The sequence below is a fragment of the Apaloderma vittatum genome, unplaced genomic scaffold (genome assembly GCF_000703405.1).
Source record: "Apaloderma vittatum isolate BGI_N311 unplaced genomic scaffold, ASM70340v1 scaffold44306, whole genome shotgun sequence".
NCBI lineage: Eukaryota > Metazoa > Chordata > Aves > Trogoniformes > Trogonidae > Apaloderma > Apaloderma vittatum.
This window is the reverse complement of record NW_009724255.1, coordinates 1-16,497: the sequence shown is the minus strand read 5'-3', so window position 1 is coordinate 16,497 and position 16,497 is coordinate 1. Positions and strand designations below refer to the sequence as shown.

Sequence of the window (16,497 nt, the reverse complement as noted above, 5' to 3'; positions counted from 1 at the left end):
TTTAGCACTTGTCAAGTGGTGTAAATTGAGAAATTTTCACATCAGTTTATTAGCCTACTGTAGTGTATTTTCCTAAACACAAACAATTTCAGAGAAATGATGCACAAGGTTCGGTCATGGCATAAAACAATCTTTGTTTTCCAGGAGTATCCTCCATTTCTTTAACTGTGTCCAATACAAAACCCACGTGGCTTCCAGACTGTAAATTAACCTCGCGAGCCATGACAGCAGCAGTAATTGCAAAATGAATGCTATTTAAGATAATATTAGGTAAAAGTTTCAAAGCAGTGGATTAAGAAGTACAAAGGCAGAACTATTATTGGTAAATGTTGGCTAAAAAACACTAGACATATACTGTGCTTAAAAATTCTTCATTGTTTGTACGATATAAATCCTCTGGAACTAACAGCTTTTGTAATATTTCCAAAAAAAGCATTTCTTGTTTCACTATGAGGCTGCAGCATTTTTATATATAGTCAAGAAATCAGCTCATAAATCTCTATATTACACCTATACCAGACAATTAAAAAAATCTCAACCTTCAGGCTTACGTAATACCGTATCTATAAAACCCTTAAAAAACCCCAAATTTATCCACTCAGTATTTGCAAGAGGTAACAAAATATCATCTCCTTTTTACGGATCAGGAGCAGAGAGACTAAGTGATTTAGCCAAAGCCACAGAATAAGGCTTTGCCAGAGCAGAGATTAAATTAGGGGTCCATATTTTCTGATTTCTTGACAATTAGTATTATACACAAACGAGACAATTTTTGTTTTTCGAAAATAGTTCTTAAACCTTCTTGAAATAGCAATAATAAGTAAGGAAAATAAATAATAATTTTGAAATAATCCTGGGATATTTCTTGCTTTTAGGAGGAAAAAACCTCCCATAACTGTTGCTGAACCACTTCCACGTTTTCTGTATTAGCAGCTGAGAAAGATGTATTTATCTTGATTCTTTTAATTAGTAAATAAGAGTAATTAGTGACAGAGTATGCATAGAGCCGGTTAGCACTTAAAACTGGCTGAGTAGGGCTGTTCAGCAGCTCTCACCCAGCCATCAGGTAGCGACACTGTTACGAGCTGTTGTCCTGCACATCCCTTCTGCTTCGTCAACGTTACCAACCACAATTAATTAGGACAGGCTTGAGCCAGACCCAAAGCTCACCAAAGTCACTGAGAAGACTCCCACTAACCTTACAGACATCAGCTCATCGGTGCTGAGAACATGCACATCCAGGAGTTGGGGTTGGTCTATTTTTTTTTTCTTTGGAGGATGGGGGAAGAGGGTTTCTGGTTTTTTTTCTTTCTTCCAATTTGCACTCTCTCTAGCCTGGCCCCATGGCCTGAACTCCCTTTTGTGCGCTCCTGGAATACATCTTCCAGTGGAGTTTCATCAGCCAGGAATCCAGTTCACAAGCCCCAGGGCTGCTCCAGCCCTCAAACCAAATCTTAGCTAAGTGGGGTTAACTGGGAGATCCACCTGCAAAGCAAACTCTTCGTCCACACCGGAACATGGATTTTCCGCACACCTTAATAAAAAGATACTGCTTGGTGTACGTGCAGAAATGGTATCCATCCAAAAGAGCTTAATCGCATGTTGAGTAAATAAAGAAGCAACTCAAAGCCTAAATTCCCTGTGTATGCTTTCTGCATACTGAACTTGTTATTCAGCCTCATTTATTTATTTCGTGCCCACAGACTTCCAGAATTCTTTCTTCACAGTATTACTAGTTTGAAAAATTAAAAATTGATTCTATTCAACAAATCCTCCACAGATAAAAGGTAAACTTAAACTGTAAACTTATTAAATATGCACATTTTGTATTAGTTTCTACTTCAAAAGAAAATCATTGTACAAGATACATTTGAAAGAAAGCGACTTTTTCTAAAAGATTCTCACAGAACATAATACTGGAGCATATAAATATCGAGAGCTATTAAGTTATTTCATGCTAGGTATTATTCTTTAATAGCTGTCTTCTAGAAAAAGCCAAAATGTTTACTGTCTTTGGCTTGTTGAAAATAACAGAATATCTATTTGTCTCATCAAAAGTTTCTGTTTACATAAAAGTCAAGAACTAGTAAAAAGAGACTCATACAAAGAGAAGGAAAAAATGACTTGAGTCCTTCTGAGTGGGCACTGTGATAGCTTTTTAATTACAAAATAAAGAAACAGTCCATCATGATTTCCGTTCAAGATTTATATTTATCAAGATCTGCTGCATTCAAGAACTTCAAAAGCTTTCACTACTTATATCTAGCATCTGCCTGAATACAATTTTTCATTAAAAAAATTAAATGCTATGTAATTTTAATTGTTATTTAAATTACTTCTCTTTAAAGGAGCTTATTTAAATGGAAGTTTAACTTCTGACAAACCAAGCTACATCCTAACCTTACTCTAATCTAGAGAAATCCTTTATTAAATAAATAATATCCTAAGACTGTCTGTAAACATGTTATTTAAGACACTGTGAACTGACTTGACTCATAGAAGACACTAAGACGATAATTCATTGAAGTCTGTACGAGCTTCTAGGAACTGAATCTCTTCTGCAGGAGTTCCATTTTCAGTTCATTCATCTAATCCACATCCATTCTTAGTTTTACTGAGAAAACGGTTATAAGTTTAAATCAGGAGTGCATGCATTCTAACCTGTGAATAAAACTGAGCTGCGGTACATTAAGATCTTTCTGGTATAAAATCTTATAGAACAAGAAACAACTAAATGATTTTTTTTAGAGGATAATACTACTGTGTCACTAATTAAGGAATTAACAGACAGGGAAAAGGTAAGTATGTTAGAACCACAATTTCCATTTAAAACAGTGATACAGTGATTTATTTTACAACCTTAAAATTCCAGTTTGGAGCGTTTTTTAATTTCAAATTCAATTTCTACTAAATTTAAGTCATTAAACAGAAATTAGCCATTACTCTGAAAAGAAAGGACCGTTAATCTCTGGTATTAATACACAGAAAAAATGAGAATGCAAAAGTTAAAAAACTAACTGCTTAAATATTTATCTATTGGGAACAGTATATGGTGGAGTGAGTGTGTGTATATATATACACACACACAAAGAGAGAGTAAATTTTCCTCACTCTCATTAGCAAACAAAAGCCAGACAGGAAACAAATTGTGGGATACACTTTTTTTTTAAGGAAAACAAGTTAACTGTTGATAGACAAATAAAGATAAAAATGGATTATTTAAATCAAAGCTTCTTATCAGCCCCTGTAACTTAATTCACTCTGCTTAGCACATAAACTGCTGCCTTGTGCAACAACTTGAATATGCAGGAACTCAGCAAAGCTACAGTGAGCTAAAAGAATTCAAGCGTGGCAAGTGCCCATGTGAGCGCTCCCATGTGGAAACAGAATGGCCTTCAATTCTTGGGCTGTAACATATAGCACCTAAATCCAATTTCTTCCCCAAATGGTGGCATCCACAGGATTTGTTTTTATGACTCACATTTCCTTCACCTTTTTATTTATTCCATTTCATCTTTCCCTTAGACTTGAAATGCTTCCCTCTAAAATCTTGAGTCAGGGCAGTGTAATAATTAGCAGCGAGTGTTCAGGGAAAGCAGAAAACTTTCAGGAAGAACCAATTCTGAAGCACAAAGTCTTACATACCCACAAGTACCCAGGAACATTCGCAGTACCTATTAGTAACATAAATGTAACTTCCAAACAAAGTCAGGATCAAACTATGTAAGAAGTTACTAACTTTTCCTTAGAAAAAAAGCAACGACATCAATGGATATAAAGCATAAAGATTGTGTTCCTCAACACTTCACATTTTCATTTATATAACATGTTCAAGATATCAGATCGAAATACAGCAAAAACCTACCTTGAAGATGGCAACACGCTTGTAGGCTTGAAGTTTGTCATAAACGGATTAGTCGGCTCATAATCAAAACTCTCCTGATGAGTTTCACCAAATGCACTCGGTGATTTCAAGTCAGTAGAACTGTCTGATCCTCCATTGCTAAGTTTATCTGACCTCTTGCTATCTTTTTTTCCAGTCACTCTTTCAAAAAGACTAACTTTCTCTTTCTTCTCCTTTTTCATTTCTTTTCTGATTTCGACAGGTTTGGAAAACAAACTTATGTTCGGATCCCACGTCGCCGGGCTTTCTTCAAAAGGATTCTTCTGTCTTGGCAGTGTAGCAAATTTTTGGGGTAACGAAGCAGTCACATTGGTAAACGGGTCGTTTTGCGCTTCTAGTGTAGTTTCATCAACTGTGCTGTCAAGCGGGTTCATTTTAGAAGTATCAATACTTAATGTCCTTCTGTGTGGAGATTTTAGACTCCCTGCAAACAATGTGTCATTAGTATATTATCAATGAGACATATCACAGTTTATGACATGCAGATAATGCATTTTAGCTTAGGTCTAGAAGCTTTGCAATTGAGTCTCAGTTCAGAACACTGCTGAGTAACTAGGCTGTTCAAAAAAAAAAAAAAGGAAAAATAAAAAAAAGCTGTGGCCTTGACTTCAAGGTTTAGAAATGTTCGTGGACAGACACTACAGCAGATTTTTTATTTCCTACATGAAAACTAAGCTTTAAAAAGAAGACAGCTATGATTACTGTGCCATTCTAGAAAGCGACAGCAATTTATCGCTGCACAGTAACTGAACAACACAAAATGAGTTTTACTTACCACCTTCATCAACCGAACCAAAAGATTCTAGCTGGCGCCTGAAAAGATGAGAGTAGCCAACTGCGCTGGATTTCATTTTTTCTGAGGAGACATGCGATCCTGTTAAATCTGACATCGAATGAGCTGAGGATAGTCGCTGAGGTCCCAAAAGGAAAGGTTTTTTTGGTTTTGATTTCACTTGTACTTCACCACTACATATCTCTATGTTTGCATCAGGTATGTGAGTACTTGGGATGATTGCAGAGGATGTATCTGAAAAAGTCCCATCGTTTTTTCGACCCTTCATTTTGTCTTTTAGTTTAGCAAAAGGGGATTTGGTTTTGTCCTTCATTGACAAATCAAACATACTTGCTGTCATGTTATTCCTCATAAACTGAATATTGACTTTTATTTCTCCTCTGTCTTTAGTTCTCTTCCCTTGTCTGGACTCTAGGGGAAACCACCTTAAGGAAGAAAAAGGGCAAGTTAAGTTGTGTGTTCTGGAGGCTAGTCACTAAACTCTGGTTAGTTGGTTAAGTATCTGGCCAAGATAATTTAAAATACAAAAAATACATTCTGTACCAAAAAAATGAAAACATTCTGAACATACTGAGAAACAGTTTTGTCTGTATTTGGTTCTGAAGAGAAAATTTAATAACTAGGCAAGCATGAAGCGCTTTCCAGTTTTCACCTGTTTCGAGAACCAAAATCAAATCCATGGAAGCTTACTAAACTTCATCAAAGCTCATGAGCTCACATCTGCTTACAAAGGAGAATTTGTATCTGATGTTAATTATAAATACAAATATATTCTATTTTCCTATTTAAAAGAATATTTGATATTTGTGAAGTGGCCTTTATTCAGCAGTGTTGTATACTACCTGAACGCACACCGTGTGGTAAATATGTCATAGTAAGCTCTTCTCCTTTGATTTTGCTCAGGTTTATATGCTATCGAACATATTTCCCCTCTGTCCATTTCTTCTAACTACTAGTTAAGATTCATGCCAACCGCACTAGCAAAAAAAGTACGTACCTGTGATCCCTGAATAGCCAACTACCATCTCAGTTCTGTAACTGCAAATCCTACCAACACTGACTCCACAAGCACCGGAGGCAGAATGGTGAGCACACAGGAGTATCTAACACCTTTCTTTTGCAGGTCATCAGTAGGATTAACTTCAAAAATATTTGCACAGGCTTTGGAACCATTACATAAACCCCCACTCCTTGAAAAGAGATCAGAGGTGTGATCATCTGTTTCAAAAACTCGTGTGCTTCTTTGCCAGGTCCAACAAAGGCTTTATCATTATCCAGTTGTCTTATTCATCCCCTATTGTGCTCCACTGCCCCATAGAGGCATCTGCAGAATTACTCCTCAATCTTCCTGCCACAGCTTCACCTAAAGCCAATCCCTTCCCCATACTCATCATCAGAAGCCTTTTCCTATTTCAAGAGGACACAAGGGCATGTTTCAGATCCGCCAGCTCCAAAGACGTGCTCTAAACCCACTGTCAGGAGAAGTCCATGCACACACACTAGCACGACGGGGCATTATCATGATAAAGTAACTTTTGAACTGGAGACTAAGAAATGAAATTGCCTATCAGCACAGATGCAAAATTGATTATGCACTTACACATGCATTATTCAATACTGCCAAATACAGAAAACAAGGTCAGGAAAGGAGAAAAATAACCCTCAATTTCCTTTCAGATTTCATAAATATTTTTAAAGTTGACAGCTGAAGTAAAATTTTTAGGCAGAGATATTACTTTCTAAGTTGAGCAAACAGTTCTAAAAGTGATCTGCCAAAGAAAGAACAAAAGTATAAAGGGTATTATGACTTTTTGTTGCTTTCTAATGTCCAAACAGTTTTATATCCTGCACTAAACTAGAATAATTAAGAAATATCAGACCTTCTCTACCCTGGCACTGGACAACATGAATCCAGACCAGTAGATCCAGAAGTTCAAACTTCTTCTGTTGTGAGGTAACTTCATTTATGTACTTTAAATGAAATGCAAAACATGAAATATGTTATGTGTCTGAAGAAGATGGATCGTTTTTCCCTTTAGTTAATAACATTTCACTTCTGGTAACTCATTCCAGAAACACTTTAAGCCGTCTATAGAGTCGTTACAAAAAAAACACAACAGAACCATGAGTAAATCCGTTTTGTGATATATAACATTACAAAAACTGGAAGGCAAGATAGCCTACTTTCCTTACGACTCTTCTGTGAAAGAAAGTCTGTTCATATATTATCTTTAAAAAAAATAAAAACAATACACAGCCATAATGAGCAAGCCCTTGCTCAGACAGATCCTGCCTGTGCAGAAAAAAACCACCCAAACCAAAATCCAGCCTGAACCTGAGAAAGTCCTCCCCATGACTCCTTACACAGAACTAAATATACACATAAATGTAAATAAGGCTTATGAGTGTTTTAAGAGACTTAACAGGCAGGGAGGACCTCTCTTTCTGACATTCAGATTTAATGACTCTGACTACACTGTAAAAAAATACATGTTCCAATTCTCTCTCTTTCCCCCCCATCAAATATTAATACTCTACCTCTGATAAGATTGCTGAATTTCATCTTAATACTCAGGACTTACCAAAACTTTACATTAATATATGACAGTTGCTAACTTGTTTTAGAGCAATATCATGACATAAATTCCTAAACTTACACTGGGCAGATGAAAGCCTTTTCTTTTCAAACTTCATTTAAATCAATTATCGATATTCTTATCATGAATTGACAACCACTGTGTGCCACAACCAGCACTCACCTGCTAAGGGCAAAGCTCCACGGACTATTTTGACATTTACCAGGTCTGAAGGAGAAATCTCCAGCACACAACTAATGCATTGCCTTTGCAGCTTGAACATTTGTTTGCAAAGTAGACCTCGAAGAACTTGACTCTAAAAACAAGTTCAGCTGGGAAAACAAAGAAACTCTCCTTACCCTCAGAAGATAACAGATAAGGGACAGGACCTCTACCTGCCAGGACCAGGTTCAACACTACCACTGATTCCAACAAAATTTAATCATAAACTCTTTACCCCGGCAAAATTCCTCAGGACTCGAGTGGAATTTCTATTTGAATAATGACTGCTGGATCAAATCTTCATATAAAAGTCAGATATTTAATTTTCATAGGCATTTCAAGGAGGTTTCTTTGTTACCTTGGAGAGTTTACCTTGTTTTAGTTATAATGAAGGTTCCATATGCTTCAGCTCATAACAAGACAATATGAGAAGCAGACTCAAATCATGATTTTCTTCAAATTCAAAGGCAAATAATTACTTTTTTAAACAGACGAGAACAAATGCAAGCAATGCATTTGTGTGGAGCTGCACGTGAATGAGCAACTGACTCTGTAAATGTTTCTTATTAGAATCTCTTTCTACAACACATGGGCGTGAGCAACAAATAGAAAAAACAGCACTGTATATAAGAGAAGAAAGAATTGGAAAATGAAGTCCACTGTTTTCAGATAACAACATTTGAGTCCTAAAATACTCAATTCCACTATACCGTTGCCAATTTAAAAAATTGTAATGTATTATAAAAGCCAATAAAACTTGCTATTTTCGTTTTGTTTACAGTACTTTTAGCCACAATAAATGCTCCATTTGTCAGGCTGCCATGAGCTCATTCTATAGAAAGCCTGTACAAAGTAGGAAAATAGCCAATAACATACACGAACAAAACAGGGTGGCTTTTATGAGAGCAGATGCCCTTTTATTTAATAACCAAATATTACATTCAGTCTTGCAGACAGTCTTTATTTAAACAGACCTTGTACAAAGTCTGGCAAATTTTCCCAACTTCAAAGGAAGCCCTATTGCCTCCTGAATCACATTCATACTTCTTGCTCTCACCTTCAAATGTTTTGTAGGACAGCGTCCTCCACACACGGTCTAATTTCAGCTTCCCCCCTATGGTTTCCATCAGAGCGACTCTTGCTTTTTTTTTTTCCTCATCTGTTTTTGAGTGCGCTAATGGGCTTCACCTGGCTTGCACAGGTTTCTGATAATTTCTATTTTGTAAGTATTACACAAATTACGGCTCTGTATGTTGAAATTTTTTTTTCAACACGTAAAGAGAGTATCAATATTCAAGGCTGAATATGAAAAATCCTGCTGACCAGGCAGCACTGAAAAGCTAAACCCCTATCTGAAGCATCACGGCTATTTTCTAATGACAAAGTTACATCATTTTGGTCATATCAACATTTAAGGGTTGAAAAAGCAAAACCTCTTACTTCTAAGAAAGACATCAACTATCTTCTGCATACTATTAAAGTAAATTATGTACCATTAGCAGTATTGAACCCTTTACATTAGAAAAGATAGGCAGGAAGAGTGAAGAAGAAAACCAAAAGAAGTTACTATAAATGAGTACACTACAAAATTCTAGTCTGCCCATTCCACCTAAATAGCTAGTGATCTACAAACATACTTACATTCTCAGTGTAATTCCTTCAACAGTCCTTTTCTTCCCCTTTTTATCCAATTTAATTTTTCTTCCCCATCAACTTGACTTTCCAACTCACTTTCGGTTACCTATACTATTCTCTTTGCATCCTTCATTCTGCATTCAACAAATGTTTTGAAAACAGTATCTTGTCTCTCTTCTCCTAACAGCATGAGGCTGATGTTGTCGTGTCTTACCCTCCAAATCTGCCATGGAATTGGACAGTTCCAAGTCTTCACTGTCTCTCTTCTTTGCAGAAGCATCGCCCAACCTATTCTGCTCAACATATAACAATGAATAGGCCAGGCTGATGGCATGGGTAAGAAAAACTACTCTGTAATTTTAATTACATTTTAATTATATACTTAAAACTTTTAAGAGCCTCCAAAACCATGGGGATACATGTCTACCAACTTCAATAAGAATTTTAAGTCTTCTAGCCAGCACATTGAGCCTGTGCATGACAAATGACCTTCTGACTCTGTCTTCTTGCCAGTGACAGAGAAGGTACTAAAGGAGTCCCACCCACTCATTTTGCTGCTTCCCAAATACACCTCTCTGCCTTCACTCTATGAGTAAATATCTACTGAGTTAATCTCATTTTGCTTTGCACTCAAAATCTTTTGCACCATATCGCAAATACTGCAAAAAGCCACATAATCATCACAACATCCACAAGGTGTTTAACCTTGACTTTACACGTAAAATCAACATCCTGATCTGCTACGTAATTTTTATCTGCTACACAGTGATGAGAACAATTTTCTACATCAGCAAGTAATTCTAAAACTACCCTTATAAAAGACCATCAAAATCCCAACGAGATAACACGTTCATCAGCTGTCACTTCTTCATCTTGTATTACTATGTTCAGGCTGGATACACTGAAAAAATTTGCCTCACAAAACCCCACTAACACAAATGTTCACAGCTAATGGATAAAAAACAACATCCAAAGCCCAGCACTGTCCAATATCTTCATGAGCAGCAGATGCACTCTGAAAAATGCAGAAGCATGTTTTGTGATCTCTCACTCAGATACCATACCGGAAAGTACCCCAAAAGTCACTAAGTAGAAAAATTAAGGCAAAGGGCTGAGCACAGACTACATTGCTTATGAGGCGAAGTGGAGAAGAAAACAGATTATTTATTAAAATAAGTGATGACATTCCCAAAGATGAATACTGTCACTTTCTGGAAGCCAACTGAAATGAGATATACGAAGTAGAGCTTAAAAACAAATACTACAGAGTGACATCGTAACACCACAAAACATACAGGAACCGACACATGCCACAACACCCTTACTAAGGCCTTAGCTAACATCAGCCGGAATCAGAGTAATTAAGGTCCTAGCTTACCTATTATTTTGGCTAAAGACTGTGTGTGAATACTTTTATATTAGAAACAAAATAACTGAAGGTACAAGAATTAAGGTCAACTATTTCATCTGAGTGTGTGTGCAAGCATGCACATGTGTGTGTGTGCACAGAAAACAGAGAAGTATTTCAGTCCAGATGGACTCTGGCTTGGACTTATGACTTACTCAAAGGATGTGCTTGCAATTGTTGTTGAAATGGAAATGTTGGGAATATTATTAGATAATTTGAAAATATTGCTATAATCCCACAAAGCTACAACTAAGTGCGACCTTTTACCTTCCCTTAGATCTTCTGTCCCTCACTACTAACTTTTCTTATTTTTTTCACATTTAGTGAGGTACTGAAAAAGCAGGCTGCTCATTATTTCTGTGCTTTTAGCAAATTTCTCAGCTACTACCTTCTCATGTTTGTCTACAGCAGAATCAGTTTTTTCTCCTACTGTAACCGCAATTTGATAATTCCTGTTATAGCGTGCCATTTAAGTGACTTCTGTCACTTAAAACGCATATTTCTGGTTTAAATTACAGACTTAAAATTAGTAAATGATATTTACAAAGTGTTACCTTTTGTAGAATTATTTTTCAGAAGGCACTATCTGTTAATGAACACTGAGCCCAGGACATACTACCTATTTAGTAGTTGTTTGCTTGTTCATAATTCAAGTTGGTTTTGAAGCCACCTACTCTAGCTCCTGCCTCTTGCTTGTGCTACTACAGGCGGGAGCGAGGACAGAGCAGAGATCGAAGGGGAGACTTGTCTGTATCCATAAGGGGGGCTGCCAAGAAGGAATTCATGTTAGTTTGGAAGAAGTCACACAGTCTATGTGTTTTTAAGGAAGCTCAGCAGCCCTAAAAAAAAAAGCATTTTTTACAGCACCGCTGCAATTTGGAGTGGGAAGGGAGGGGTCTGTGTATATGTGCTGCTGAGGTATTATAGAACCTAGGGAGAAGGGAAATTAAGTCAAAATCAAAGATGTCTCCTCCAACAAAATTTCCGTAAGAAACGTTACCACTGTCTGCCCCCCTCAAATTTATAACTTTCCAGACAAATGCTGCATCTTAAATCAGCTGAATGTCCAATAAAATCAGCTCTCCAGGAAAGCTGATAAAGGAATGTGTAATAAATAGAGCGGAATTAGAGAACAACAAGGATGAAGTAAATGCTGATGAAATAAGTAACAACATGGTGAAAGCTAACGGAAATTTGTTCTTCTACTGCTGTGTTCATTTAGCACACAGGAGAAAAAAAAAAACTTAAGCACAGTCATTACAAAAAACTATCGAAAAATACTTCAGTAAATTAAGGTATGTCGGTATATTAGTATTTTTTTTTATTCCATGATAATTAAAAAAATTGTTTTGATGTTATGCACTGTCAGATCACCAGCAGTATTAAGTCAACTATGAATTATATCTGAATTGAAATTACTATAAAAACGTATACATGATTTAAACCAGTACATTAATTAACCACCATTTACATTTTAACTGCAAGAGTAAAAGGAGTATATTTATTCTGCAACAGCAGAACAAAGAACTGTCATGTTTTTCTCAGGATAAATTAAAAAAATCACACTACAAGATCTTACTGCAAAAAATAACAACCATGTCAGAAATCCAAGATCCAAAACCTTACGCTAAATATACTTCCAATAAGCAGCATCTACCGAGCCTTTTAAACTGTTAAAAATACTCGGTAAAATCTCTCAGCATCTGGAACCTAGTTTTCACCTTTGAAGAAAAGAGCAGAAGACAAAAAAGAACAGCCTGTCCATTTCCAACTACAGCAGAGATGCCAGAGACACAGATTTACAAAGTGAGTATAGTGCGATAGGCATTTCTGCACCAAGACGGAAAGAAAAGGAACGAGGGTCCTGCCGATGCTTTGGCTGAAGCGTCTGGAAGAGACCTAGTGAGGGACCATCTGAGTCACATCTGGATCGAACTGTTCCAGGAATTTTCACTTTTAAGAACTCAAAAAAATATCAGTTTCAGAAAGAAAGAGAAAGGACATTGCCGGATGGTGCATACAAAATTTTCACGATCAAATTATAGTAAACACGCTGCTTTGTTTCATTAAGTCTTGTGCCAGAGCAAGATTATTGGAACATAAGACACGCAAATCCTATCGCAAGGCCTCTGCCTTAAAACTTTACTGCGGAGCGTATCTTTCTCAAGACGTGATGAATAACAAAAAAAAGCTGTATAGAAAAAGGATTGGGTTTCCCTAACACAATGTTTCTGAAGCTGCAGAGAATTTTTAAATCGATTTATTCCAAATTATAAAATATTAAATAAAAAAAATATATACAAAAAGCTGAATGTCACACACCCCATAGTCTTCTTCGGAATTCAAAATCAGCTGGTAGCCTTCACTTCTCAAATCTCCTTACTAAAAAAGCACTAGGGAATTGCTGACAGAGTTCAGCATTGTGCAGAATATTAAATATCTTTTTTGCAATACCCTGGTGACTCTTGAGTCTGTCTCTTACAGCACCATATGTACAGCTGTGTTGGAAAGAGGAAGCTATTAAATATATTAAAAAGTAGAAATATTACCAATAGACACTTCATCAAATAACTGGATCTCATTCATCCCCAAACAAAGCAAGAAATGTTAAGGTTACATCAACATAAGAAAATAACTCTGGATTTAATAACACCACAAGCCTGTTGAACATATTTGAAAGTAAAAACATTGCTTAATAAAACAGATTAGTGTTTCTGAAACAATGAATATAGCTTTCAACCATCAGAATGCTTTGGTAATAAAGACATTGGACTTGGTCTTGAAAGGCACTGGGTGTCTCAGTTCCCACATCACAGTCACAGCTAGAAGGTCTTCGGGTCCAAATATATTACCCGTAGTTTACTGCCAACATAGGACCAGGAATATTCTGTATCAAAAAGGTTTTAATAAAAGGAAAAAAGGAAAGAGCGTTTTGTTTGAGATCGCATTTGTGAATATATTCTTGAAAGTTTGCTCTCCTTCCATGTATGCATTCAAATATTGCATCCACATCTCCCACTAACGCTTAAAGGACTGAACGCACCCGTGCCCCACCAAGACATACAAGTAGACAACCCTGGTAACTTTTCAAAAACATCTAAATGCTTAAGGACTCCGAATTATTTTTTTCAAAAGGGAGTTTCAGTGGACTTTCAGTGGCTCCTGTCTCACAAGAATCTAAATGGGTACTAAGTAAGGATGTGCTGTCAAAAATCCTCCTAACAGCCCATCCACACTTTTACACGTATTTAAGACTTTTACAGCTACAGCTGCTCGGCTCCAGAAGCCTAACACCCACCAACTTTTAATGAGATCTGCAATATTAAATGCTCAAGTAACTTCTGAAAACAGGCCCTCAGCTGCTTCCCCATAAGCCCCCACGTTCTGCAGTACAGCTCACAGGCAAAGCGCAGCTTTCTCGGGGAGCCCTGCCCATTCCAGCGGTGGTCGAGGGAAGCATCGCTGAGCATTTAACATAGCACCAGGTCCTCTCTCACACTTCAGAGAAAGAAATAGAAGGAAAACAAAAAAAAAACAACCGGCCTTTGAAGCCCTGCTAAGCACAACTTCACACAAAAGCACTGAAGAGATCTGAATGTTCATTTAACTGTCACAAGGACTATGTTAATTAGTCCGTGTGGATTTTTGCAATAATTTCTTAAGACTCCAGTACTACTTTTGCTAAAACCAGTGAGGAAGCATGTGGTTCCTCAAACGGAAAAGAGGTTTTCTTATTCACAGTAATACATGAATAATTTACATATTTTCCTCCAGTTGCTGAATACATATTTCTACCTAGAGTTGCACAGTTTTTACATTTACTCGTGTTTCTACTTCATTCAACTTCTTTTCTGTACAGCTGCTAGGTGTTGAAAATAAGGCAGTTGCCTACTGACTTGCAAGATAATTACAACTGATGATTAAAGAATATTTAAGATGCATGTCTAAAGAGCACTGAAACTTCTTAAATCAAGTGTAAATAGAAATTAATGCCCTAAGGCTACAGGCATTACCATGTATTGCATCAAGATAACTGGTTTGTCCTTAAAAAGATAAGTAATTTAAAAGTGTAATACTTCAGACCATGAACCACAAAGATTCCACACAGACTTGTTCTTTGCTGTTTTTCAGTTAAGTGAACATTCCGTTTTACTAAAAAATTAGTTTACAAGAAAAAATCCACACTAAGCTAAGGATGGCTCTGACTTGTCTTTGGTGCTCCTTAAACCTCAGCCACGGCACATAAGCATGATGACGTTCTGAGATGCTTTCTGTAGAAGCAGTTGGCTGATCAACAAGACCTGGCTGGTGCTGCTGCACTGATTTCCACCTCCTGGTGCCCTCTCCAACTCCACCAGAGGTTCACACCACCGCGGCAGTCAGTGATAAACGATGCCAGCCTCCTGGTCACTCTGATGCAAAGCCCAACAACCTACCATAGATCCACCATCACTAACAGAATAAATATCAGACTTTAATTTTAACAGCTGAGATTTAGGACTGGAGCCTTTCTACTTTACTGAAGAGATGCTAGAGGAGGAAAGGCACCTGGGCCAGGAACTGTTTAACCATCACAGGGAGATTTGTCAGTGCTCATTTATCACTGCCTACACAGAGCTAGTCTGGAGGTCCTCATGCTGTTCTTGGACTACTTCTGTGGGACAAGCATAGCTAAACGAAACACAAATCACCTAGTCAGAGGCATGCCTGCAGTATGCCTACACCTACAGTTTAATCCCATACACTTTGGAGGATACACTGGTATCAGACAACTTCGTGCAACCATGTCCTAATCAAAAATTATAACAATTTTACCAATTTAGTTAAAAACCACAGAGTGTTAGACATGTTTCCAGTTCGACCTAACAGATTACTGTGATAATTTTTGGGTTTTATGATTTTTGCATTCCAGTGCCAGAATTTGCTGGCACATGCCAATTTTATTTTGGAGAGGATTATGTAGATAATGATGACGGGTACTACAACAGGACAAATTTCTCTTCAGTCTTCTCTGTTGAGGCCTGCTGTACAGAGTAGCCTGAACAATCACGGCCTAAGACTAATCCAGATCAGAAAAGCACTATGGTAAGGCTTCGTTAAGTCACAGTTCACTGAAGATTAAAACATTGTATTTACGTTAAAGACACTTCGCTGCAGCAATTGGAGGAAAACACTTTGAAAGAGGATGGCACTAGGCTTTTCGCAGGGATCTAAGCCTCCTACATGGTTCAAACTGAGGAAGGAGTTGAATGAGGATGTGGCCCTGCACAGAATGAAGAAAAATCTTTAGAAAAAGAGACTGTAGTGAGTCCATGTTGCACATAAGAACTTCCCAAAAAATGTCAATGTTATTGCCAGTCCTTCCCTGTGCAGGGCAACCACTGTGACTACAGTAAACTTCCCTCTGGAAGAGGTCAGGCCACAATGACATAACTGTATGCGTTAGAGCTTTGAACGCACCACAACAGAAACATCCTCATTTCATTTCAAGTAGTGAGGCAACCACTTCCCACCCTCCCCAAGCACAAGTGTAAAAGGAATACAAATTGTAATGAAAAAACCAAACAACCATCACTTACTCTGTCTTCCGTCTTTGCTTGTCTTCAAATATGTCATTCAGACTTATCGCCACCTGCCCCAAAAACTTGTCCAGCCCCACCAGTGACCTGTGCATGACGATCAGGTACAGGATGTATTTTTCTGGATTCTCCTGCATGAGTAATCCAGGGAGCTCGAAGGAGGCCTCTTCTTTCCAGACGGGATCCAGCGTCTTCTCAGCCACCGAGGTGGAGTACTTCTCCTTGCCCAGCTGTATGATGGTGTAGGCATCGTTGCTGCCATTTTTACCTTTCGGCTTCAGACCTTTGGCTTGAAGGACTGTGACCTGCACATGAGTCGGGTACCACTTCTGGGCTTGCTCTGCCAACATCATCTTCCAAGATCGCAGCGGCAAGAACAA

The 16,497-nt window shown here is 37.6% G+C and overlaps 1 protein-coding gene across 1 annotated transcript in view; it reads right to left on the bottom strand.

Annotated features, from left to right (window-relative positions):
- The window catches only part of RAB11FIP2 (RAB11 family interacting protein 2 (class I)), a 28,734-nt gene extending 12,245 nt beyond the window's left edge, over nucleotides 1-16,489 (bottom strand). Inside the window, exons 1-3 of the mRNA XM_009872381.1 lie at nucleotides 16,118-16,489; nucleotides 4,680-5,122; nucleotides 3,866-4,328 (exon numbers count right to left, since the gene is read on the bottom strand). Of these exons, the coding sequence (XP_009870683.1) occupies nucleotides 3,866-4,328; nucleotides 4,680-5,122; nucleotides 16,118-16,470 (1,259 nt within the window). The 5' untranslated portion in view covers nucleotides 16,471-16,489. The remainder of the gene's footprint in view (nucleotides 1-3,865; nucleotides 4,329-4,679; nucleotides 5,123-16,117) is intronic.
- Nucleotides 16,490-16,497: the final 8 nt, after the last annotated feature.